Here is a 20,323-nt window from a genome sequence, read left to right on the forward strand (position 1 = left end):
ACCCGATAATTGAAAACACAAACAAGACAGTTCCTTTTTTTACTTTTGGTTCATTGTTGTGTTAAAAATCAAGCGAAAAATAATTCCCATTAATTCTATTGCCATTTAATACAAACTTAAGAAAAAATGCAACTTTTCCCAAAAAACAGTTTATCGCCATCATTTTAGATCACATTCGTTTGATCTGACATCTCGATTCAAAATCAAAACAAATCATGACCAAATGCTCACCATCCAATGTACCACGCACATTTTTAAGATTTTTTCCTATTTATTATTCGTTACTTAACTTCCTCCGCACTCTCTCCCTCGCGACGCACAGTGCTACAATGAACGCACGTCTCGTTTCCTCTGACCGCTGTTATGTACAAACGAGACCCGAAACAGCACCGTCTCCCCCTTCTGCAGGCGGACCACATTACATAATCCAGCGACTTCTGCCCGCTACCCGGCTGCTGCTACTCGATTCCTCCATTCTAGATGACGATTTCGGTGTTGCCCAGCTCCTCGTCCGAGGGCAGCACAATCTGGGCCGGGTCGACAAAGTCCTTGCTGATCGGTTCCAGTCCGGCCGCCTCGCGACGTCTCAGCTCGAGGTACGCTTCACGCTGGGCCCAATCCTGCAGCTGTGGATCCGGCACGTACGCCCAGTAGGCCGAGCCCAGCACCAGGCACAGTGTGACGGTGAAGAAGAACGACGCGTTCATGGCGCTGCGGTCGTTCGTCTCATCCTTCCGGTCGAAGCCATAGCTCACCCAGTTGCGCCCGGTGCCGACCGATGAGGCAGCCGCCCCACTGCTCGATGCGGCCGCCTTCTTCGTCACGTCGATCGTGGCAGCGTCGCGGTTTTTCTGCGAGGACGAAATCAGCCGGGCACTGCGTAGCGAGTGGTTCACCAGGTTGCGCACCAGTGGCGCGTTAGATAGTCGCACTAGGCTGGACATTTTGCTGCTGGCCGGCAATCTTCCGGAGTGTAACTTTCCGGACCGAAGGAAAACAACTTTTGCAGTGAACGATTTCGTTTTGTTTTTTTTTCTCTTCTCTTCAGTGTCGTTTTGACACATGACAGCAGGGCGAATGTGATCTAAACTTGGCATGTGATTTAACCCTTCATATTCCTTGTTACTATGGAATGGTGTAAATATTAGACCGACAAAAGAAACCAATTCAATTCGTTCTTTTCTTCTTAAAGAAAAATGCAATCCCTTTCGCTTACGTGACATAATTTTTAGATTTAATAAAGATAACGATACTTTATCCATTGTTTCATAGATTGACTAAACTTAGGCATAACGTAAAGCGCAAGATAAAAATTATACGTGTGTACTTTATCCGGCGAGTCACCCAGGGCAACCAAAATGCACCAAAACATTGCTCCGTCGTGTTCCTTTTCCGTTCGATGGTCGCAGCTCCGAACCGGGTGCTGAAAGATCGTTCCAACGGGTTGGATTGCTCCCTATGTACAACATCCAACGCGATTGCACAATTACCGACCGTTCGTCCCTGTTCCGCGTTGTCATTCGCTTCATTGCAGCGTTGGGGCAGGCATGGTCATTAGCGGTGGCTGCTGCTGCTGGAGCTGTTGCGGCGGAGCGCCCGACACGGGAGCGTTAGTGAACTGCAGCCCTCTGAGCGCTTCCGGCTGAATCGTTGCACTGACCGTTATCGGCGGCATGCCGGGCAGGGAGATGGGTGTCGTAACGGCGTTGCTTTGGAATAGTGTGGATGCGGCCGGAACCGAACCACCAGCACCCGCCTGTTGGTGGTGGGCGGGCGATTGGGACGGATCCGCGATCGGCTGCACCTGAGGGTACGTGGAGTACATCTGTACTGGAGGTTGCGAGCCCCAGGGTTGCTGTGGTTGCTGCTGCTGCTGCTGGCTCTGCAGAAAGTCAATCGTGGTGGACATGGCGTAACTGTTGGCGCTCGGTGCCACGGCAGTGCTACCGCTGGTGGGGGCAGCCGTCGAGCCATACATTTGGTAGAAATCACTGGCCAGTGTCGAAGGAGGAGGCACAGTGCTAGCCATCGAGTAGGGATTGGCGCCCGTCGTTGGTAGTAGCGAGGGAACGGACGATGTCGGATAGGAAAGGTTCGCCATCGGTACCTGCTGTGGACCAGGTTCACCGTTCGCAGAAGGATTTTGAACTAAAACAAGATTAGAATATTTAAATTAGTAAGCATCTTTGCATATTCAACATTCAATCACAGCTACCTTGTTCAGCGGAAACGGCCGGGGGTGTATAGATGGCAGGACCGACGTGAATCGGTGGTGATGCTACTTCTCCCGGCTGTCCGGCATTATTGTTGTACGCCGGTTGCGTCGGTGTCGTTTGCGTTTCCACATTATTGTTAACCTGATCCGTTTGGCCCGTCGCTGTCGATAGAGTAGCGAACTGGTTGGCCAGATCGCCTACCACCGCCGGGGTTGTCGTTGCCGTCATGGCTGTCATCGTGTTGGTGGGCTGTGAAACCGTAAGCAGATCATGGGCCGCATTGCTAGCCGGTGTAGCGAACGTGTTTGCTAGCGGGGGCACCATCGGTATGAAGGGCATGGAGCGGTTCGCATTCGTCGTGTCCACCGTCGAGCCCGCCATCGTATTCTGCGTTGTTGTCGTCGCGCTCGGGAACATGGCCGTACTGCCCACCGGAACAACCGGCACGGACTGTGCTCCACCATTTAGCGGCACCTTTGCATCAGCCGGCATCATACGAATCGGTATCCGGTGCAGATACCCATAGCCAATGCCACAGCCGAGGCTTCCTTCACCGCCCCACTTCGAGTTGGGCGTAATCGTCACCTCCCGGCACCGGTCGAGATCCGTATTGTACACGTACATCTTCAGCGGACGACCTTCGTGCGATTCGATCAGCGTAAACAGATCCTCGCTCTCGTGCAGTATCGAATCGGCACCGATAATGTAATCCGTGAACGGGATCAGCCCAGCTTCCTCGGCCGGGGACGACGGATGCACCTCCAGTATGTGCCACACGTTCTCGTTGGCACCCTCGAACGAGCAAAAGCGTATGCTAACCCCGAGCAGCCCCTGTCCGCCCCAGGTACTGCTGGGCGTAATGTCCACCAGCCGGATGTTCTGCGTCTTGCTGCTGTACACCGTCATCTGGATCTCCCGGTCAATGTTTGCCTTCAGCAGCTCCTTCAGCGTATCGTTGTCCTGGTCCAGCCGAGTGTTTCCGATGGCGAGTATAAAGTCGAAAAATGCTTCCAACCCCGCCGTCTTGCCCGGTGAGTTGTCTTGCACCTGTGCAAGCAAAAAAAGTAGCCGTCAACAATTAAGCCCGCATCAACAAACCAGAGCTTTCCACAAGGCCGCCCCGCAATTGCAGCGGGAAGGGGGGGAAATGCGCTGGATCGAAATTGAACACGTCATCTGTCGGCTTGGCGCACCTACTACAGTGGCCCGAAACTTACCCGCAAAACATGGTATCCCTCGGTTCCGCCTCCCGGTACGGCAATGCTGTGCGATAGGCCCATGTCGTTTACCTAGCAGAGCAGTTTTATCTTGTAATTCGATCAATTATCCACTTTTGTACAGCCAACGATGCGAAAGCCCAGCCGTAGGGAAGGAAAACTTTTTTTATCTCTTTTTGCTCGGCTGCAACAAACATTTGACACTGTCATAATAACCCGCTGGCTTTTGGACGGGAAACTGGGAACGCGATCCCACAGTGCGCCTGTACAAACCTTGTGACAGAAGTGACAGCTGACGCAAGTTTACAGTGCGCTTGTGGGTGAAGGGGAGGAGGGAGGTGCAGGAGAACCAAATAATAACAAACGTTTATAAATAAACATTCCGTCGTGGGGAAAAATCGTGATCGCGAGGTTTTTCTTACTTCCGACCGACCGAAGATCGTGCAAACGAGAAAGCTCGTGCGGGAATCGTCATTCTTTGTCCGTCGGTTGCGTCGTGAGTGTGGTGAAAACCTCGTACAGCACGGCTGGTGTTCTGGCACGCACCCGTTCGAGGTTCTCTGGAATTGCGATCAATTTCAAAGTGTTTTTGGTTGATTTTCAAATCGAGCTCACAAATTTCATTTTAAAAGTGGCACTGTAAGGATACGTTTTATTCCTTTTTAAACCCTTCCTGTGTTGTGTGTTATAGCCGTTTCGGTGTGCGTGTGTGTAGAAAAGTTACAAAAGTGTCGGCCCAAGGTAGTGCTGGTGCCGCGTGCCGTAAGCGGCGTACGCGGTCCATAAACCGGGAAAGTACGGCAAAAATGACTAAGGAATCGGAAGACCTGGAGCGGGAAAAGGAAACCCTCCGGGAGCGTGCCATGATGCGGGTGTACTACGCCGCCAAGGAGGGCTTCTGTACGCAACTGTTGGCCTTGCTCAGTGAGATAAAGGATGAGGAAGAACGTCGCGCCATCGTGAATCAGGTAAGCGCTCCATAGCCATCCCATTGGATCGACTAGAAAGTCATTCTTTTCCCACAGACACACACAGAAAAATAGAAACAGAACAGAAAGCACGAAAATCCTCGCCCTTCTTTTAGCGCAGCGTAAAATGGAAGCGGCTACAGCACCACTTTAGGAAAAACGCTTTACGCTCTCGTCATTTTGGCAAACGACCATACGCGAGCGAAACCGCACTGCCCCGAACCGCCCACACCTGCAGCCCTCGCGCCGATCATCGACGCACGGGTCCGATCGGCGCACCGTTAATGAACTATAAAATTGTTCGCCAAGACACACACTTTTGCATCACACAGCAACGCCGTTGTTTCTTGCGGGTGGAAGCAAGAGAGCGAGCGAGCGAGCGAGCTGTTGCGGTGTCATCTCGTAATTTCTGCTTCTAATTTGGTCACATGCAAAACCACACAGACAGCTGCAGAACACCACGCGCTGCTGCAAAGGAAGGGAGCGTCAACCATCCATCGGTTCCCTGCTCCTGCCTGCGCGAGTAAAACTGCTGCTACGCATCGGAAAACCCATGCTCGCGTCACCAGCTCGTTGCGCCTTATAGTGTGCGCCGCCGGTCGCTGTAGTGTGAAGCAAAGCACAACCCCAAACAAATTCGACCGACTTCCGAGCACACATACAACACATTGGACTTCGTTTCTGCAAACATTGGTGTTCTTTTTGGGAGTGGGAGATGTGTGTGTATGTTTGTTTCACGGTCAAGGATAGGTTACGGATTACATGTTCTTAATGCAAATACGAATCAATTTGGCCAACACTGCATGCGTGTACCGATCGCTGAATGATCGCTCTTCTAATGAAATGAAAACATGTTATGATGGGCCGACAAAAATACGTTGTGCAAACAGCTCCGTTTTTTTTTCTTTTCCTTCTACCTTCGCGCAAACACGCCAACACAAAGACGCAAATGGGCGTGCGGGTGGCGACACAAAGACGCAAATTGCGCGTTTTAATTTAAAACCGATGCGTGTGTTGTTTTAATTTTGCAATAAAGTTTATATCCATTGGGAAAGGCAAACCGCAATGTAAACTGATACACACAAGCCATTTGTTTTAAACATTGGGTGCAGATCCTTTTTTTTACTGGTCTTTTGCTTGTATTTTGACACGAACCACGTCCACGCCATTTTGACTTCCGTATACATGGTCGTTAAAATGCTGTGCTATTTTCAAATCGCTTGCACACCAAGAGCACCAAGAAAGAAGCGAAAAAGGAGAAACTAAACCTTAACGAGCTCAATGCCCCGAAACAAAGGCTTCTGGAAGGGCGTCTGCAAAGTTTCAAACTCGGAATCGAGTCCATCGCGAATGAAATCCCGATTTAAAGACACTTTAAATAACTTGATATAATGATTGAAATATGTAGAAGAAATCGTTATAAAAAGCGAGTGCAATTTGTTGCAATTAATCAGAAAACCCCGCAGAAACAGCGCTGCCGAGCGCCGGATGGAGACGCCCGGTTTGTTGTAGAACAGCGTGCGGTATTGCGTTCTATTTTGCGCAAAATGGATCACGAAATGTGCTCGTTTTGGACATAAAGAAATGCTCAATTTAAGCATATTAAAGAGCGTTAGTTTTTTTTTCGGTAATAATGTGTAGTATGCGACGAATGTTGCATTGGTATGGCATTTCGCTTCGCAATCGCACCAACACACCCCAAACAACGCGCCGACATCACGCCGTTTGTTGTTGCGTTTTTTTTTTTTTGCTACCTTTTTTACTACAGCTCTATTTTTCCGGATCGTATTCTAAAAATAGTCCCACGCCACGATCATGTGTAAGAGTGGGGCGTTTCCTTTATCGCTGGCTCGTGGTACGGACAGGGAAGGGGGGAAGGGACTGAAGGATAAGTTCCTCTGCCGTAGTGCGGCATGAGAAAAACGTCCTTCCATCCACTATAAGGCCGACAGCATCAGGTCAATGACGTGTAGGAGCAATCTTGGTCGCCATTAGAGCATGAGTATCGCATTCCCAGATATAATTGGATGGAAAAGAGCTCATCACAGGGTGCTACTCAGCATCATCTTCGTCTTGGTAAATCGCGCAAAAAATCTACTACACAATAGCTTTCGATGTGGTTGTGGCATGTGTTTTTGTTTTCGGTTTCATTGTTGATTCACCGAACCAAAACGGGACACGCATTTGCGATGAGATTTTCAAAAACAAAATGAAAAATTAAATACGATCGTGATCGTCACAGCATTTCTTCTTCCGCCCCATTGTGTTGGGTCCGTTTTTGAGAGCTTAAAACAGTCCATGATTTAATTTCTCTTGCAATGTAATAAAACTACCCGAGGGAGTTCGAGGCCATCCTACTAGACGTGTTACAAATCGCAGACCGATGACGCACCGGCAGTAAGCGTCGCAGGGGGGCGAAATGTTTTGAATTGATGCGAAACGGATGTCTCGCAAATGACTCAACGTCAGCCACTTGAAACGCAATAATAATACGCCACCGTTGGAGATTAAAGCGCATCAAGACGCGAATCAGACGCCTCTCCTACGCATTGTGAGCAAGTGGGATGAGAATTTTCGGTGTTCCTTCCTCACCAAAAACTCCCAATTTAGAATGGTTTCATGTTCCCGAGCTTGACCCGATTCCGTTTGTTCATCGCTTTTAATAGCCCTTGACACATCGTTTGAGTTACCACGGGTAATTTCAATTCTCTTTCTTTGCCTCTTATTAGGAATTCTACGAAGACGATCACCAGGTGTATACGCCACTGATCGTGGCGACGCTGAACGGCCACCTGGAGGTGGTGCACATCCTGCTCGAGCTGGCCGAACCGGACCTCGAGAAGGAGGGCTGCGTGAAGGTGCACGGCGAGCTGACCGATGGTGCCACCGCACTGTGGGTAGCGGCCGGCGTTGGCCGCCGTAACATCGTCAAGATGCTGCTCCAGCACGGTGCGCAGGTCGATCACTGTACGAAGAAGGGCTCGACGCCGCTGCGGGCCGCTTGCTTCGAGGGGCGGTTGGATGTGATCCAGTATTTGATCGAGCACGGTGCGAACGTTTGTACGGCGAACATGTACAACAATACGTGTGTGATGATTGCGGCGTACAAGAACTACACCGACGTGCTGCAGTATCTGCTCGAGAAGGGAGCGAAGGTGAACGAGCAGGCTCAGTGCGGTGCATCGGCCCTTTACTATGCGGCCGAATGTGGCCACGTGGAGGTGTGTGAGATACTGCTGGACAATGGGGCGGTACTGTCGCGGAACACGTTCGGGTTGACGCCGGCACTGGCAGCTGCCGAGCGAACGCGCGAGGCGGTGGTACAGGTGTTTCTGCAGCGTCCCGGGCTGCTCACCAAGGTGGAGCGTATCGAGGTGATGGAGCTGCTCGGTGCGTCGTACGCGAACGATAAGGATAACTACAGCTTGGTGAAAGCCTTCCACTATCTGCTTTCGGCAATGGAGCTTAGGTTTGTTGGTGCTAAAATGGAAATTAAACATACACAAAATACTAACGCTAAACAATCCTGTGTTCTTGCAGATACGAAGATCCGGACAACATCATCCGCAAGCCATTCTTTGAGCCCGTTCCCGCCTACGAGCACTGGGTCGAGTGTCAGACGCTGCAGGATCTGCTCGCCATCCGCTACAATCACAACTCGCTGCACATGGAATCGCTTACGATCCGTGAGCGCATTCTCGGCCAAAATCCGGAGGTAGCACACGCCATCGTCTTCCGCGGCGCAATCTGTGCCGACAATGGGCGGTTCGATCGGTGTGAAAGCCTCTGGCTGCATGCGCTTCGTCTGCGCCAACAGAACGGGCTGCAGGTGCAGCGTGATCTGCTCCGCTTCGTGCAACTGTTCTCGCAAGAGTATTCGATCAACGAAACGATACGATTCGACAGTGTGATCGCGGTGCTCGGTGCGTGTGTCGACGAGCTGCGCTACAATCAGCAAAAGATGGCCAACCCTGGACCGCGGGAAGATCTGGAAGCGGTGGCAGATAATTATGAGATGAATATCGTGACGGTGCTGTACCTGATTACGATCATTACGAAGCTGCTGCGCAAGGAGCAGTTCGTGCGGACGGAGGAGCAGACGCTGCAGATGTACCAGATGGTGTACCAGCTGAACTTGATGATGGTGCGCTTGAGGGATGACCAAACGTTGCTGCATCTGGCGGTGAACGGTGTAACGCCGGTGGATGACTTTCACACTGATGACGTTTGCAGGTACGAATGGTTGCTGGAGTTGGTGAGAGAGAGAAAGCGGTGCTTAGTGTTATCCTTTCTTTGAAATAGATTCCCCTGTGCGGACACTGTTAGGCTGCTGCTGAAATGTGGTGCTTCTGTCGATGTGGTCGACAATGATCGAAATACGCCTTTACACACGCTAACTTCAACTGTGAGTAACTGGAACCGTGAGCAGGATTTAATTGAATTGCATCTAATGATGACTTTGCTATGTTTTAGCTACAATCGGCTGTGCTGCGTATGCCGGACGCGAATGTAAAAACGGTAGTGAAAGAAATCACGGAAATGTTAATAGAAGCTGGCATTCATCTCGATGCGGTTAACGCGGACGGTTTGAAAGCATCGCAAGTGTGTGTGCAAAGTGAGTGTACCCATCGTAATTAGGTATCGATATTGTTTACTAAACAGTTGTCTCCTCCCGTTAGGCTGTGTTGCCGCGTTCATCAAAAGCTACGAAACACGTGCCATCAATCTGCGCTGCCTTGCGGCACGAGTGATCGCGCAGCATCGGATCCCGTACCGGAAGCTAATACCGCGCCAGCTGGAAGCCTTTGTACAGCTGCACTGTACACCGAAAAGCTAGAAGCTAGAGATGTTTCAATTACAATGCAACTTTGGTCAGTCTGCTGATCGGCCCCCCCAGAGGCGCATGACAAGCCAGCCAGCGGAGCGTGATATAATCAAAATGTAATCTTCCCCAGCCCCCGTTCTACGCAATGGTTTTGGTGCTCCGTCTAACATACATCTGTTCGAATGGATATGTATTAAATTTTCAGAAGATTTAATAAAAAACTAATGCCAAATAATGTATACAAAACGTTTGTGTTGCGTATCGACTACACTGGATGAAGTACTAGGCGTCTCCTTCACGAAAAGGGAAAGCTTGTTTAAAAGACCCATATTTGCTTTCAATGTAAGGAAATATTTGAAATAGTTCACAGCAATTCATCGATATTGTGTGAATAATTTACTACCGCAGCGGGCAAATCGAAAACGTACACCGGTTACGTGTTAAACCATTTGCAGTGCACGTTACCCTTATTGTCGAAGGTAAAGTTAGTTTTCCCTGTAGATTCTACAAAGCGGACCACCTGCAACTACGGACAGCACACAAAAAATGATCCTTTTTGTTTTATATGCTACCAAAATTTTACCCACTCGTCCACGCCGAATGAAGGAGTATGTTGGAAAAGGTCAGAAGTAACTACTGGCTGACCCGGAAAAGTGTTCCGACAAAACAATGCACAATGGAAGTTGTTTTGCTTTTTGGTCTCAACTGCTCCGTTAACGACCTGGTCAGCAGGTGTGCTGGCACTAACCGAACCTATCCTAACGTCGATGCTAACGTTCGACCCGAGCTTCGTAAAAGGGAACAACTTTTTCCGTTAAGCCCGAAGCTCAACACGGCAAAGCAGCTTGATTATGTTCGAGTTTCTGGCTAAAAGTGGCCCTGGCCCTGGCCTGGCTGGTGGGGGATGGTTTTCGTCGTTAGCTACCTCATGCCCAATCCCCCGCACGCTCTGCATCCCTTCCGATCAATCCGTTCGACCGCTCTCACCCTTATGAATAATAAACAGTGGAAAATGAGGACGGTGGACGAAGGAAAGTACTCATTGCCCACCGTTTTCCCCCGCTTACAACAGTTGTGTGGTTACTCAGGCGTGTAGATACTCACCACGAAACCATGTACGAAGGATGTTTCGTCCTTTTTCACCTTGCACTCCTTCCCTCCGTACGGAGAGTTCGAGGGAGACACGAAAAACGCAAATGGCATTTGCGTGCTACACAGCAGCAGCAACAGCAGCAAGACCAGTTGGAAAAGGCTTTGGACACAAAATGGACAGGAAATGCGTCCTTTGTCCACCACTTCACCATGTCCCCTGTGCCCATCATCATTAACGACCCGCTCAGGTTCATCCTTTCCTCCCTGTGCCAGGTGGTTCGTTTTCCGAAATGCAACCGTCCGCAAAACAAACGCACTAATACATACACGTACATACATCCATACAAAACGCCACGGGTCAATATAATAATCGTCATCCGAGCGGAAAACTGCATTTTGCTCTATTAATTCCTGGCCCGGAGTTCACTTTTTGTTTCATCCTTTCATTCTCTCTATCTCTCCCTCTTTCCCCTTTGCCTTGTTTCCGGAGTGTCGTTTTTTATTTTTCCCATCCGTTCGACCAACCTTTCAGCTGATTCAGTACGGTCCGGGGGGGTGGGGTGTGTTTGTTTGTGTGCACTCCCACACTCCTACAAAAAAAGAAAAAAGGCAAAATTAAAAAAAAAGAAGGAAAACACACTCACACACGATTTATAAATAATTGAGCTTCGGCACAAAGGAAGCAGCTGGCGGGGAGGTTGGCAGCGCAATAGAAAAGAGCATCGGTACGCGATTGATGTAAAAACAAAAGCGCAATGGAAAAGCGCTGGTCCAGGCGGAGAAAAGGATGCACCACTTCAGCGATGCACTACGCGTAGTGAAGCGAATGCTGCTGGCCATATGGTTTCCACGGGGAGTGTGTTTTTTATCAATTCCTCCTTCCTTTTGAACCAGTGTGAGTTGCTATTGCTGTTAGTTTGCACCGCACTTGTAGATTTAAAATAACTGGAAAGCGAGGAAGAATTTTTAATCGTACCATTTTATCCGAAATGAAGCAAATTAATTATTTCTCTAGAATCCGAGCTGCAAATGAAAGAGCTTCGATGTTTTGTTCGATTGATGAATTGTTGATTAAATTGCGAATTGATTTTTTCCCATTTGAAATATTTATACGGTTGAATTTAAAAAATCTAATATGAAAATGCAATAAAAGGTTAAATAATCAGAAAAACTGTTTAAAAATCGATAAAAATGGTGAGCAACATTACGAATAGCTTCTTCACACGGAATGATAATTTTGCTTTAGAGAAACCATTACCCTCATTACTGTTGATAGCTTCCATCACCGGTGCGGAATAATACAAAAACAAATTACATTTCCCCATCATTCCTGTCCTATGTGACGGGCCACGAGTATTCCCGGCTCAAACACACACCTGACGACATATCGCTTTTCCATCATTATCGTAGTCCACGCCGCAAGACAGCAAGCAAACGCACATCGATCCGTTAGCTTGCGGTGGAATGGCCCAGGATCGATCTAAACCTTCCCCCCCTCTTACCCGGAAGGATGTACGTGGATTCGTATGTCCTTCACTAAATAGAGCGTGGACATATGGACAGTCAGGACAACTCTATAGAGACAGACATAGAGAGAGAAAGAGGAGGAAAAATACGCCGTCAACCCCTAATCAGCAGCTGGAATCGGATTTATCGACAACAGTGGCACACATCGCCCAGTGGCACACGCCCTTTGGGACACGTCTCGATGTGTCTCCAGCGGTGGCTATCTGCTTTCCCGCGTCGCCAGCGCCTACCCTGTCACCCCGGGCAAGGGTGTCGTTCCATCGCGATAGAGGTGACATTTTAATGACCCGTTGGAATTCAATTTTTCTGCTACAGGACGGGGCACACACAAAAAGGACAAACACTTGTAGCTACAATAAAAAAAGTAGAACTGGAATGAGAGAAGGGTAATGGGTATTAAATTTAACGAGAAAAGTTATATTATTATGACGTCGGCGTGACGTTGTTTGACTGATTGACCGTGTTGGCCGGCGTGTGCGTACTTAACTTTAGCTTTACTCACACTATTTTCGTCGGTCGATCCACCTCCGTAATTCTGAAGTTTTCAGTTCCTCTCTCGTTTCATTTCAACTGTCCAATGCATGCTCTGGGAGGGGTAAAAACTAATGTCTTATTTACCACATCGACCGCTACAAAACGCGTCTCGGTGCACATTGATTACACATCGGAGCCGATGTTTCAATCAAACCGGCAGGAGCCGCATTGACGTATCTAGACAGCCATGACCTGTTACAAAATCGGGGAAACCAAACATTTCTATTTACGTCCACGCTAAACGCGTCACATGACGTGATGGTTTCGTTCTTGAGGTAAATATTTAAAACAAGCAAACTTGTGCTTCTGGAGAGACCGGTCCAATACCGGTACGTAAAGAAAGAAAGTTTATTTATTGCTAAAAACATCTCCGAGCCAAAGATTAGCATTCATTTTTAAATGCTTTGCTTCACTTATCAGTCCACTAATACGGTCTGAGTGAGAGAGAGAGAGAGTACAAAACACTTAAAGCAGGGGCGTTCAACCATAAGGGCAACCATAAATTCTCATTACAACAATCTCAAAGGTTGGTATGAATACAATCGCTGTTACTTTTTCTATATTTTCAGTCTACAAGTGTATTGAAATATATTATTCAATGTCGTAGTCAAACGCATCCCCATGGTGTGTTGTAAACCCCTGACAAGCAAGCAAGAGAGCCAAGTGCTCCAGCCGAGAGGAACACGGCATGATGCCGGACCAACACTGCTCGCCATCTGCCAGCTGCTCTCAGAGCACTCTCGCGAGCCCAACGGACACCGCGAGACCGTTTTTGTTATTAGACGTGGGGTTGCGAACGCAAACAAACCACGTTGCCGCGCTCGGTGCACATCATCCACGGCACGATCCGTCCTAATGGCGCAGAGCCATCGAAACCGGCATCGAACGTAAACGTTGCTGGAGCGCGCGTGTTTGTCGTAGCCGCTTTAGAAGCAAAAACAACAAAAAATAGACCTTCTTGCGTGTGATAGACCCTCCACCATACGGTCTTAGTAATCCACCCGTCGCCGTGGATCTCTCGCGACGAGTGTCTGTTCCAGTTACGAGTATCCAGATGGTGCTCAACACGTGATTACAGTGTAGTGGACGCGACCAAACGTGGATCAAACTGTGGCTGACCGGACCAGACAACAGAGCGGTGGAGGACGGAGACGCACTTTAGAGTGGAGCACCAAATTTAGACCCTGGATTGATAACGACCGCGAAAGGTGATAACGATCGGCGCGAATTATCGCGCTTCCCTTTTTCTCGGCTGGCAGGGTCGAGGACGCACCACCATCATCGTGCTTAATTAGAGTGTGTGAACGAATTAGATTAATTTGTTTTTAACCACTGGCCGGCGTAGTGGTGTGCGATTGTGAAACTGGTGAAACTCTGCGATGGAGCATCACATTCCGGCGAGGACTTGCAAGTGCAACGACGAGTGTTGGTGTTTTGTGGGTGTACAGTTTGCTTAAACAAAGTTGTGATACAAATAAGTGATCAACATATTGTGCTAATGGAAGAAAATAAAAATTAAAATACCACCATTCACCATCGCCATCATCATCCGAGTGTAATCAGCAGGGCAGCAAACGAAAGTGACTGTGCTTAGGCTTAGCTGGTTGGATTTGCTGATGTAGTCACATAAAGCAACGAAAGCAAAAGAGCGACAACAAAAAATAGACCACGACCACGAGTGGACGACGATACATCCCGCTGATAACGAGCGAACTTAATGAAATGGTCACCGCCGCTCCTGCTGACGGTTTAGCGTACGGTTTTAGCGGCGACAGAAGGTAGATCTCAACCGAAGGAGGGACGGGGTGAACCCCGGGTGACAACCGGGAACCCCGGGTAGGATATCACAAAAGCCCCCAGGGCGTACTGTGGTAGTAGTGTGTGTTAGTGGCCCAGAAACGGAAACACTGGATCAATCCATCTAGCAGGCGACGTCGGCAGCAACGAACCAGTGAGTGAGTGACACGTACACACAGCTCTTTCCCGCGATATCCTTAAAACGACGAGGTAGGAGAGACGGGGAAAAAACGGATAGTCACCACCAACACCCGCAGGTGAGTCCCAGTGGTGTGTGCTGCCATTAGTACGTGTCCGTGTGGTTTTGTTTTGAATGACAGGAATCAATTCGCACCCGGCGACAGTAGCCCTTGCCTTGCCCCTGTGCTGGACAGTTACTATCGCGCTTTTCCTTTTGTTTCGCCACACAACAGATACCGAACAAAAGGTACAGGTTGCATTTATGGCGTTAAGGTAGATGATTTTCTCTATCCAGGACGATGGAATGATGAAATAAGAGGGGATTATTCCGTTTTGATGGGATTTCTCGATCGAGTGGGTTATTCTAGGCTGTTTTGTGATCTAGCGTGCACTGACTGCACGTTACCATGGACAATTGGAAGCTTTTATCAATGTCCCTTTTATTGGAGTTTAGCAGAAAAAGTAGAATTATTCAACAATTGCACTCTAATCGTTACTTTGTACTGAAAAAATCGATTCCCTTTCAAGGTCCCACATCACCGAGCTTAAGTTTGCTTTATGTAACCGTACTAAATGCATCCACATGATATCGCTTTTGCGATAACAACTGCTACGAGTGCAACACAGCAAATGCATTTGCACTTTACACAGCAGCTTTCAACAAACAAAACTAACGTGAACTCATTTGCACTAAGCGATTGAAACAATCGCATCGTTGTTACCTAAACCAAGAACGATCGTTTAGACGTCGTCGTTGTTCAATGCCGCCTTCGTACCTCCACTCACTGATTCCTTCCGTCTTCAAGATGGCCATTTTTGGGGGGAATGCACGTGAGTGGAATTGTAAAGTACCCACCGACTTACCCCATCCAACCGTAACCGGTAATTCACTCAAGGGGTATTTCCGAATCGCCCACATGCGCTAGACGTGCTTACTACCGTTTTGCTCCCCACTCTTCTCCAAGCCAATCGCGAGCAGAACGCGTCGCAAAAATCGTGAAACGTGCGCACCACCTTCCCCACCAGCAGCAGATAGAAAACACACGACGCGTACACCAGAACCATTCAAGGACAAACCTCAGCAGGCCATGATGATGTATTGATAACGAATGTTTGCGCGCGCTAACATTAATGTATGTCGCAGCCGGTGTCGTCCTGGCTACGGGTTTATGTTTTGGCTGTGCGCTAATCGCTCCCAGTAATTTGCAATTGTTGAAGTCTTTCTCTCTCTCTCTCACACTCTCTCTTTCTGCTCAAATACTGCTCAATGTAGCGCGTTTCGGTACTTTCTTTGTTTGCCCAAAGGCGCTGATGGCGTTATCGTCACCTGTAATCAAATGATTCTTGCTACCTTTTTGCCTTTTGCTTCCACATTTTCTTTACCTTGGCACACATATTGGGGTTAATGGATGATGGAGTGAGTCGCATATTTGTATTTTCGGACAGCAGGACGAGAATTTTAATTATCACTGGAGTCGCTTTATTAGCGCGAAGAAATGAGGAATGTGTGCTTCGACTGAAGAGTTAATCCGATAACACGTAGCTAGAGGGTTGAGCTGTGACGTCATCAGTTTTGGAGTGGAATTGCCCAGAACGGCTAGTAACTGTGTTCTTGACATTGGATTTTCCACCTTCTAACGGGTTGAGGCAGTCGGGATAGTCAAGTTCTACATCGCTTAATTCTATTCAAAGCTAACTTCAACAAACACTCCCATATCCAACGTCGACCCCCGAACTGAGGTGTGTATTTATCTGATAAAAAAACTGACCAACAAATGTTTGGCAAAGATAAATAACGTCTTGTGGGTTTGGTTACCCTTAAGCCAGGCCCTCAAAGCTGGGTGTGTCCGACAAATCCGAGCTCGAATCAGATTTTATTGAACTCTAAAAGAACACTAGACCGTATCGTTCGTCTGCTAATTCCTTTCGCTTTTATAACTCTAGCCCTCTGTATAATTACAATCGTAACGCACCGTGAATCTGATTAGTCGCGAGTTCAATTATTATTTGCACAACACACACACTTAAACACCAATGACCCAAAATGGTGACGGAAGGTTTCGAATATCCTGGCATGCATGTCGGACCCAACCCCAGGCAAACTCGGCGGCGGTGTGTACCTCGTATAATCCTAATTACTCATTAGCCGAGACGAGCCAGCGGACGATCACGCAATGTACACCAACCAGGAGCTCCCATTTTCGGTGCGGTTTTCGCTCGAAACATTGAATCACACACTGGCCGGCGAGTGTGTCCCATCATTTCCGATGACACGCAACTGCCACAGGACATATCCGAAGTACCGAGTCGGGTTAAATAGTTTAACTACACACACACTCACACAAACCGAGACCAACCCGGCCATCGTACTACAAAACCTCGCTCGCCGCAATGTGTGGTTATTCCGTTCCGAGCGCTAAATTATCGCTCCTAATCCCAAATCTAGACCATAATCCGGCATTATCTTGCCACGCCAATAAACATCCTCTCTTCCTCCGCGTGTACACACGGTCCGGAATGCCCACCGGGCTCGTGGACCTCTCGTTAGACATGCATTGTTGTAGCCTCCTCCCCATCATCCCCAGCACGCCGTGATAAATGTTTGTGTCCATGTGTGCTTCCGAAATGTGCCTCCTTGTGTGCCTCCATCCTTTCCCAACAACTAATCGGTAAACAGGCGATCTAAAATCAAGTCGAATGAATAGAGTACGGAACTCGTAAATCACGGCGATACAACTCACCGGACCACCCAGTGGAAGGAAGAAAATCAATCGAAATTACCCGTAAATAGTGGACAGGATACTGTTTTTCGGAAAACTGTCCCTGCTTGGAAACTCAATTAATGGGGCCAATTTTTGGAGTCGTTGTACGTTTGGTGTGCTGGAGCTCTTCTTCTTCTTCTTCTTCTGGTCAGTGCTGGGCTTTATGGTTCTAATTTTCCGTTCATCGAACTGTACGAATACGAGAAAATGGCGAAATTAGGAGGTTTGTAGTTTCGATAGTTTTGATTTCTCGTTTGTGTATTGGCTAGACGCGCACAGGCTACTGGGATGTGGCGCGTTTTACCAATTCCGTTCCGTTCCGTTTTAAGCCACCATACATCGCTCCAACTTACGCTTCAACCCAACGGCCCATCCGTTCTCGATCGAATATTCATAGCCTACTACCGTTGTTTGCCTGCCACAGAACAGTTCGTTCAGTCAGTCCTTTTCCCCCGGTTCACCAAACCAAAAACGGCGATCGATTGGGAATGAAGCAATGAATTACATTAATTGCCGCGTTCGGTTCGCTGCACCGTAGGAGGAAATCAAAAGCCACTACAACTGACCAGCAAAGGGGAGTGGAATTCGTTACTTCCAATCCATCATTTAACCGCAAAAGACAGCTCCAAGAATGATGGCAAATGTGTGGAGCGATTTTTTCCGTGTCCTGGTCCCTTTGCCTATCGAGCGGAATCCGCGAATGCAATAAATTGCACACGGATGGGCTTCTGGTCAGCGACAGAACATAAAAATTGCGTCTTCCCTGTGGAGGCTTGTGAAGGAAAACGGGGAGGCTCTTTCAATTATTCACCGCTTTCACTACAGCGATTGACAGTGCTTGCTGCGTTGTTGTGAAGGTTAGAAATGGTGGACAAGGACAGACGGGGGGAAAGGAAGACTCTTCACAAACACAAACGCACACACACACATACATATTTTCATTAAATTAATGTACTGTTTCGTTAGAGAGGATGGGCTGGGGTTGAAATTAAAATAACATTCCATCGCGCCTGTCCCTTGTGTGTGAATAGTATTCTCTCTAGAGTGTTTTATCATTGCATTTGTGCGATTTCGTTTGCAGAAATGTATTAAAATGTTGCGAAAACTGATGCCCTTACCCTTACGCTGTGAAGGAATTTCAAACAAATTTGATGAAATGTCCCCATTCTCCCTTGGAGAAGTGTTGAAGGCGGACCCCAAACATCGTTTAGCGACTCCATACGGTGTCCGGGATTTTTTGTTCGTGCGTGCCAGCCCACGGTTGGTGACCTTCGGCAGAGGATGTGAATAAATTCAACCCATTTCTTTAACCCACCCCCCCCCTTCCGAGGTGGACTACGAAATGCAACGAAAAATGCAACGATGATGGCTGTGGAATAGGAGCTCACTATAAATTCTGCCATCGCGAGTAGAACCATCGTCGCAAGGCCAGCTTTATGCAAATTGACTTCCGGATTTCGTGGCTGCAGCGAGTCGTTTGCCGGTGGAAGGTTACACGTGCACGAACCTTGGCAAAGCGGTAGAAAGCTATTTCACAACGGTGCAAGCATAAGGGCTCGCTTGCTAATGAATTTTACGGGAGTTTTCCAGTTGCCACTGGAGGAAATGGTACAAACACGTCACTTCAATACGTCACTGCGATGTGACTCTGATAACGCGCGTTGCAAAATCGCAGCAAGCGCTCCGGTTTTGCCTTTCCTGCACGATCACGATCGATCTGTCAAACCGGCTGAACCGAAGCGTACGTACGTGTGCGTCATAGGTCCTGTTCGGGCCATTCAAGCAAACCCATCGAGCTGCGGCTCGCTTATCAGTTTCATCATAGAGAACCATTTCTAACATCTCTTTCTCTCTCTCTCCTTCTCTTCTTTCTAGATTTCTGTAGGCGTAATACACCAAGGTACGGGCAGTCCGTGCGAGAGGTTCATTTGCAACGCTACCGTGAACGTAAAAAGATGATTATATTCCTCTACCTAATACTGGTGCTGGCCTGGGCGCTACTCATCATCATACTGAAATGCAAGAAGGCACGCGCCAAACGGCTGGCCGAGCAGGAGGAGATGGCACAACCGGTGCACGTGGTACAGATCGGCTCCAACCTGTACGACATTATGTCACTGCATCGGGACAACTACAGCGGCGTGTACAGCTGCCTCGAGCACGGTACGATTGCGCAACACCGCCAGCGTGCCTCGGCCAGCGTCACCCACTCGAATGCGGCCTTCGTCGGTGACGATGGTTCCATCTATCCAGGAAACGGTATGGGTAAGTAATGCCCGTTCCCCCCCCCCTCCCAGAATCAACCCCTCATTGCTTACCGTTTCCTTCGACAGTCGCCCTGGAACCACCTCCATCGTACGAGGAAGTGATACGGCTTCCGGCCTACTATCCCAAGGTGGAAACGTTCGTGCCGGAAATGGTCGTTCCACCGTCGACGGGACCGCGTCCCCACACGGTCGCCACCCAACCGCCGCCGGTTCCGCTGCATCAAGCGCGCGGCAACACAATGGAATCTAGTACGGTGGCAACGATTTCCCCGTCGGCTGGGACAGGAACGCCAGCTGGTGCGCAAGAGCAACCGCAGACGGACCAGACGGTCGATGCCAATGGGAATCGTATCAAAGGTGTCTCGTACACCGGAACTACCGTCACGATACAGACTGCAAACTCGTAACCAGGAAGTAGGGAAAGAGAGAGAGAGAGCGACAGTTAGAATTTAATAAGTGCCTGTGAGTGCGTTGGTGATGATGAGTGCACCAAGGATTGCACAACACCAAGCTCTGCACCGAGCGTGTGTGTGTGTGTTTGCTGCGGCACAAATGGGGGGGTTGCGTACGACTGGGACAGGCCACACACACAGACAGGACACAAACAAAGATTAGTGCATATCTCAAACATACCCCCTTCTTCTTTTAGTGGCATAGTTTTTGGGTTTAACTTGTAATTACAACGTTCACGGCTTTACTCGTCTTTGGCGCGCCACAGTCACACGCACAAACGAAAAGGCATGCGTACCACCACTAAGGACATTATTTATTGGTAGACGTTTGTTTGTAACCTAAGTTTTAGACGTCCACTCGCGCAAAGAGTTTTCATTCCGGAAAGTGGAAACTTGAGACGTTGGGGGGAAATAAATATAAACAATACGAATTACTTAATAATGCTCCGTCTTTCTCAATACGTTTGTAGTGGATTTTGAAGAGAA

General features: G+C 48.6%; 4 protein-coding genes and 2 long non-coding RNA genes across 8 annotated transcripts; 2 read left to right on the forward strand and 4 right to left on the reverse strand.

Annotated features, from left to right (window-relative positions):
* Positions 1–251: 251 nt before the first annotated feature.
* LOC120894719 (NADH dehydrogenase [ubiquinone] 1 beta subcomplex subunit 11, mitochondrial) lies at positions 252–1,051 on the reverse strand. The gene has a single exon (XM_040297482.1). It carries the CDS (start codon positions 942–944, stop codon positions 477–479), a length of 468 nt encoding a protein of 155 aa, XP_040153416.1. The 5' UTR covers positions 945–1,051; the 3' UTR covers positions 252–476.
* A 155-nt stretch (positions 1,052–1,206) lies between these two features.
* Positions 1,207–3,628, reverse strand: LOC120894711 (Golgi reassembly-stacking protein 2). Its single transcript, XM_040297471.1, has 3 exons — positions 3,434–3,628; positions 2,216–3,263; positions 1,207–2,148 (listed from the first exon to the last, which is right to left on the reverse strand). Exons 1-3 carry the CDS (start codon positions 3,494–3,496, stop codon positions 1,526–1,528), a joined length of 1,734 nt encoding a protein of 577 aa, XP_040153405.1. The 5' UTR covers positions 3,497–3,628; the 3' UTR covers positions 1,207–1,525.
* Positions 3,629–3,794: 166 nt separating this feature from the next.
* LOC120894710 (protein fem-1 homolog B) lies at positions 3,795–9,476 on the forward strand. The gene is made up of 6 exons (XM_040297470.1): positions 3,795–4,401; positions 7,131–7,870; positions 7,942–8,634; positions 8,704–8,806; positions 8,875–9,016; positions 9,081–9,476. Exons 1-6 carry the CDS (start codon positions 4,240–4,242, stop codon positions 9,236–9,238), a joined length of 1,998 nt encoding a protein of 665 aa, XP_040153404.1. The 5' UTR covers positions 3,795–4,239; the 3' UTR covers positions 9,239–9,476.
* LOC120894720 lies at positions 9,466–12,801 on the reverse strand. The gene is made up of 3 exons (XR_005738224.1): positions 12,348–12,801; positions 11,695–12,215; positions 9,466–10,908 (listed from the first exon to the last, which is right to left on the reverse strand). It is a non-coding gene; the product is annotated as an uncharacterized LOC120894720 (long non-coding RNA).
* Positions 12,802–13,105: 304 nt separating this feature from the next.
* Positions 13,106–20,276, forward strand: LOC120895509. Its single transcript, XM_040298959.1, has 3 exons — positions 13,106–14,433; positions 18,994–19,383; positions 19,452–20,276. Exons 2-3 carry the CDS (start codon positions 19,074–19,076, stop codon positions 19,790–19,792), a joined length of 651 nt encoding a protein of 216 aa, XP_040154893.1. The 5' UTR covers positions 13,106–14,433; positions 18,994–19,073; the 3' UTR covers positions 19,793–20,276.
* LOC120895514 lies at positions 16,212–17,839 on the reverse strand. 3 transcript variants are annotated; one of them, XR_005738333.1, is made up of 3 exons: positions 17,472–17,839; positions 17,138–17,307; positions 16,212–17,038 (listed from the first exon to the last, which is right to left on the reverse strand). It is a non-coding gene; the product is annotated as an uncharacterized LOC120895514 (long non-coding RNA). The 3 variants fall into 3 exon arrangements; XR_005738332.1 differs by having other exon boundaries at positions 17,396–17,509; XR_005738331.1 differs by lacking the exon at positions 17,472–17,839 and having other exon boundaries at positions 17,138–17,411.
* Positions 20,277–20,323: the final 47 nt, after the last annotated feature.

The sequence above is a fragment of the Anopheles arabiensis genome, chromosome 2 (genome assembly GCF_016920715.1).
Source record: "Anopheles arabiensis isolate DONGOLA chromosome 2, AaraD3, whole genome shotgun sequence".
NCBI classification, from domain to species: Eukaryota; Metazoa; Arthropoda; class Insecta; order Diptera; family Culicidae; genus Anopheles; species Anopheles arabiensis.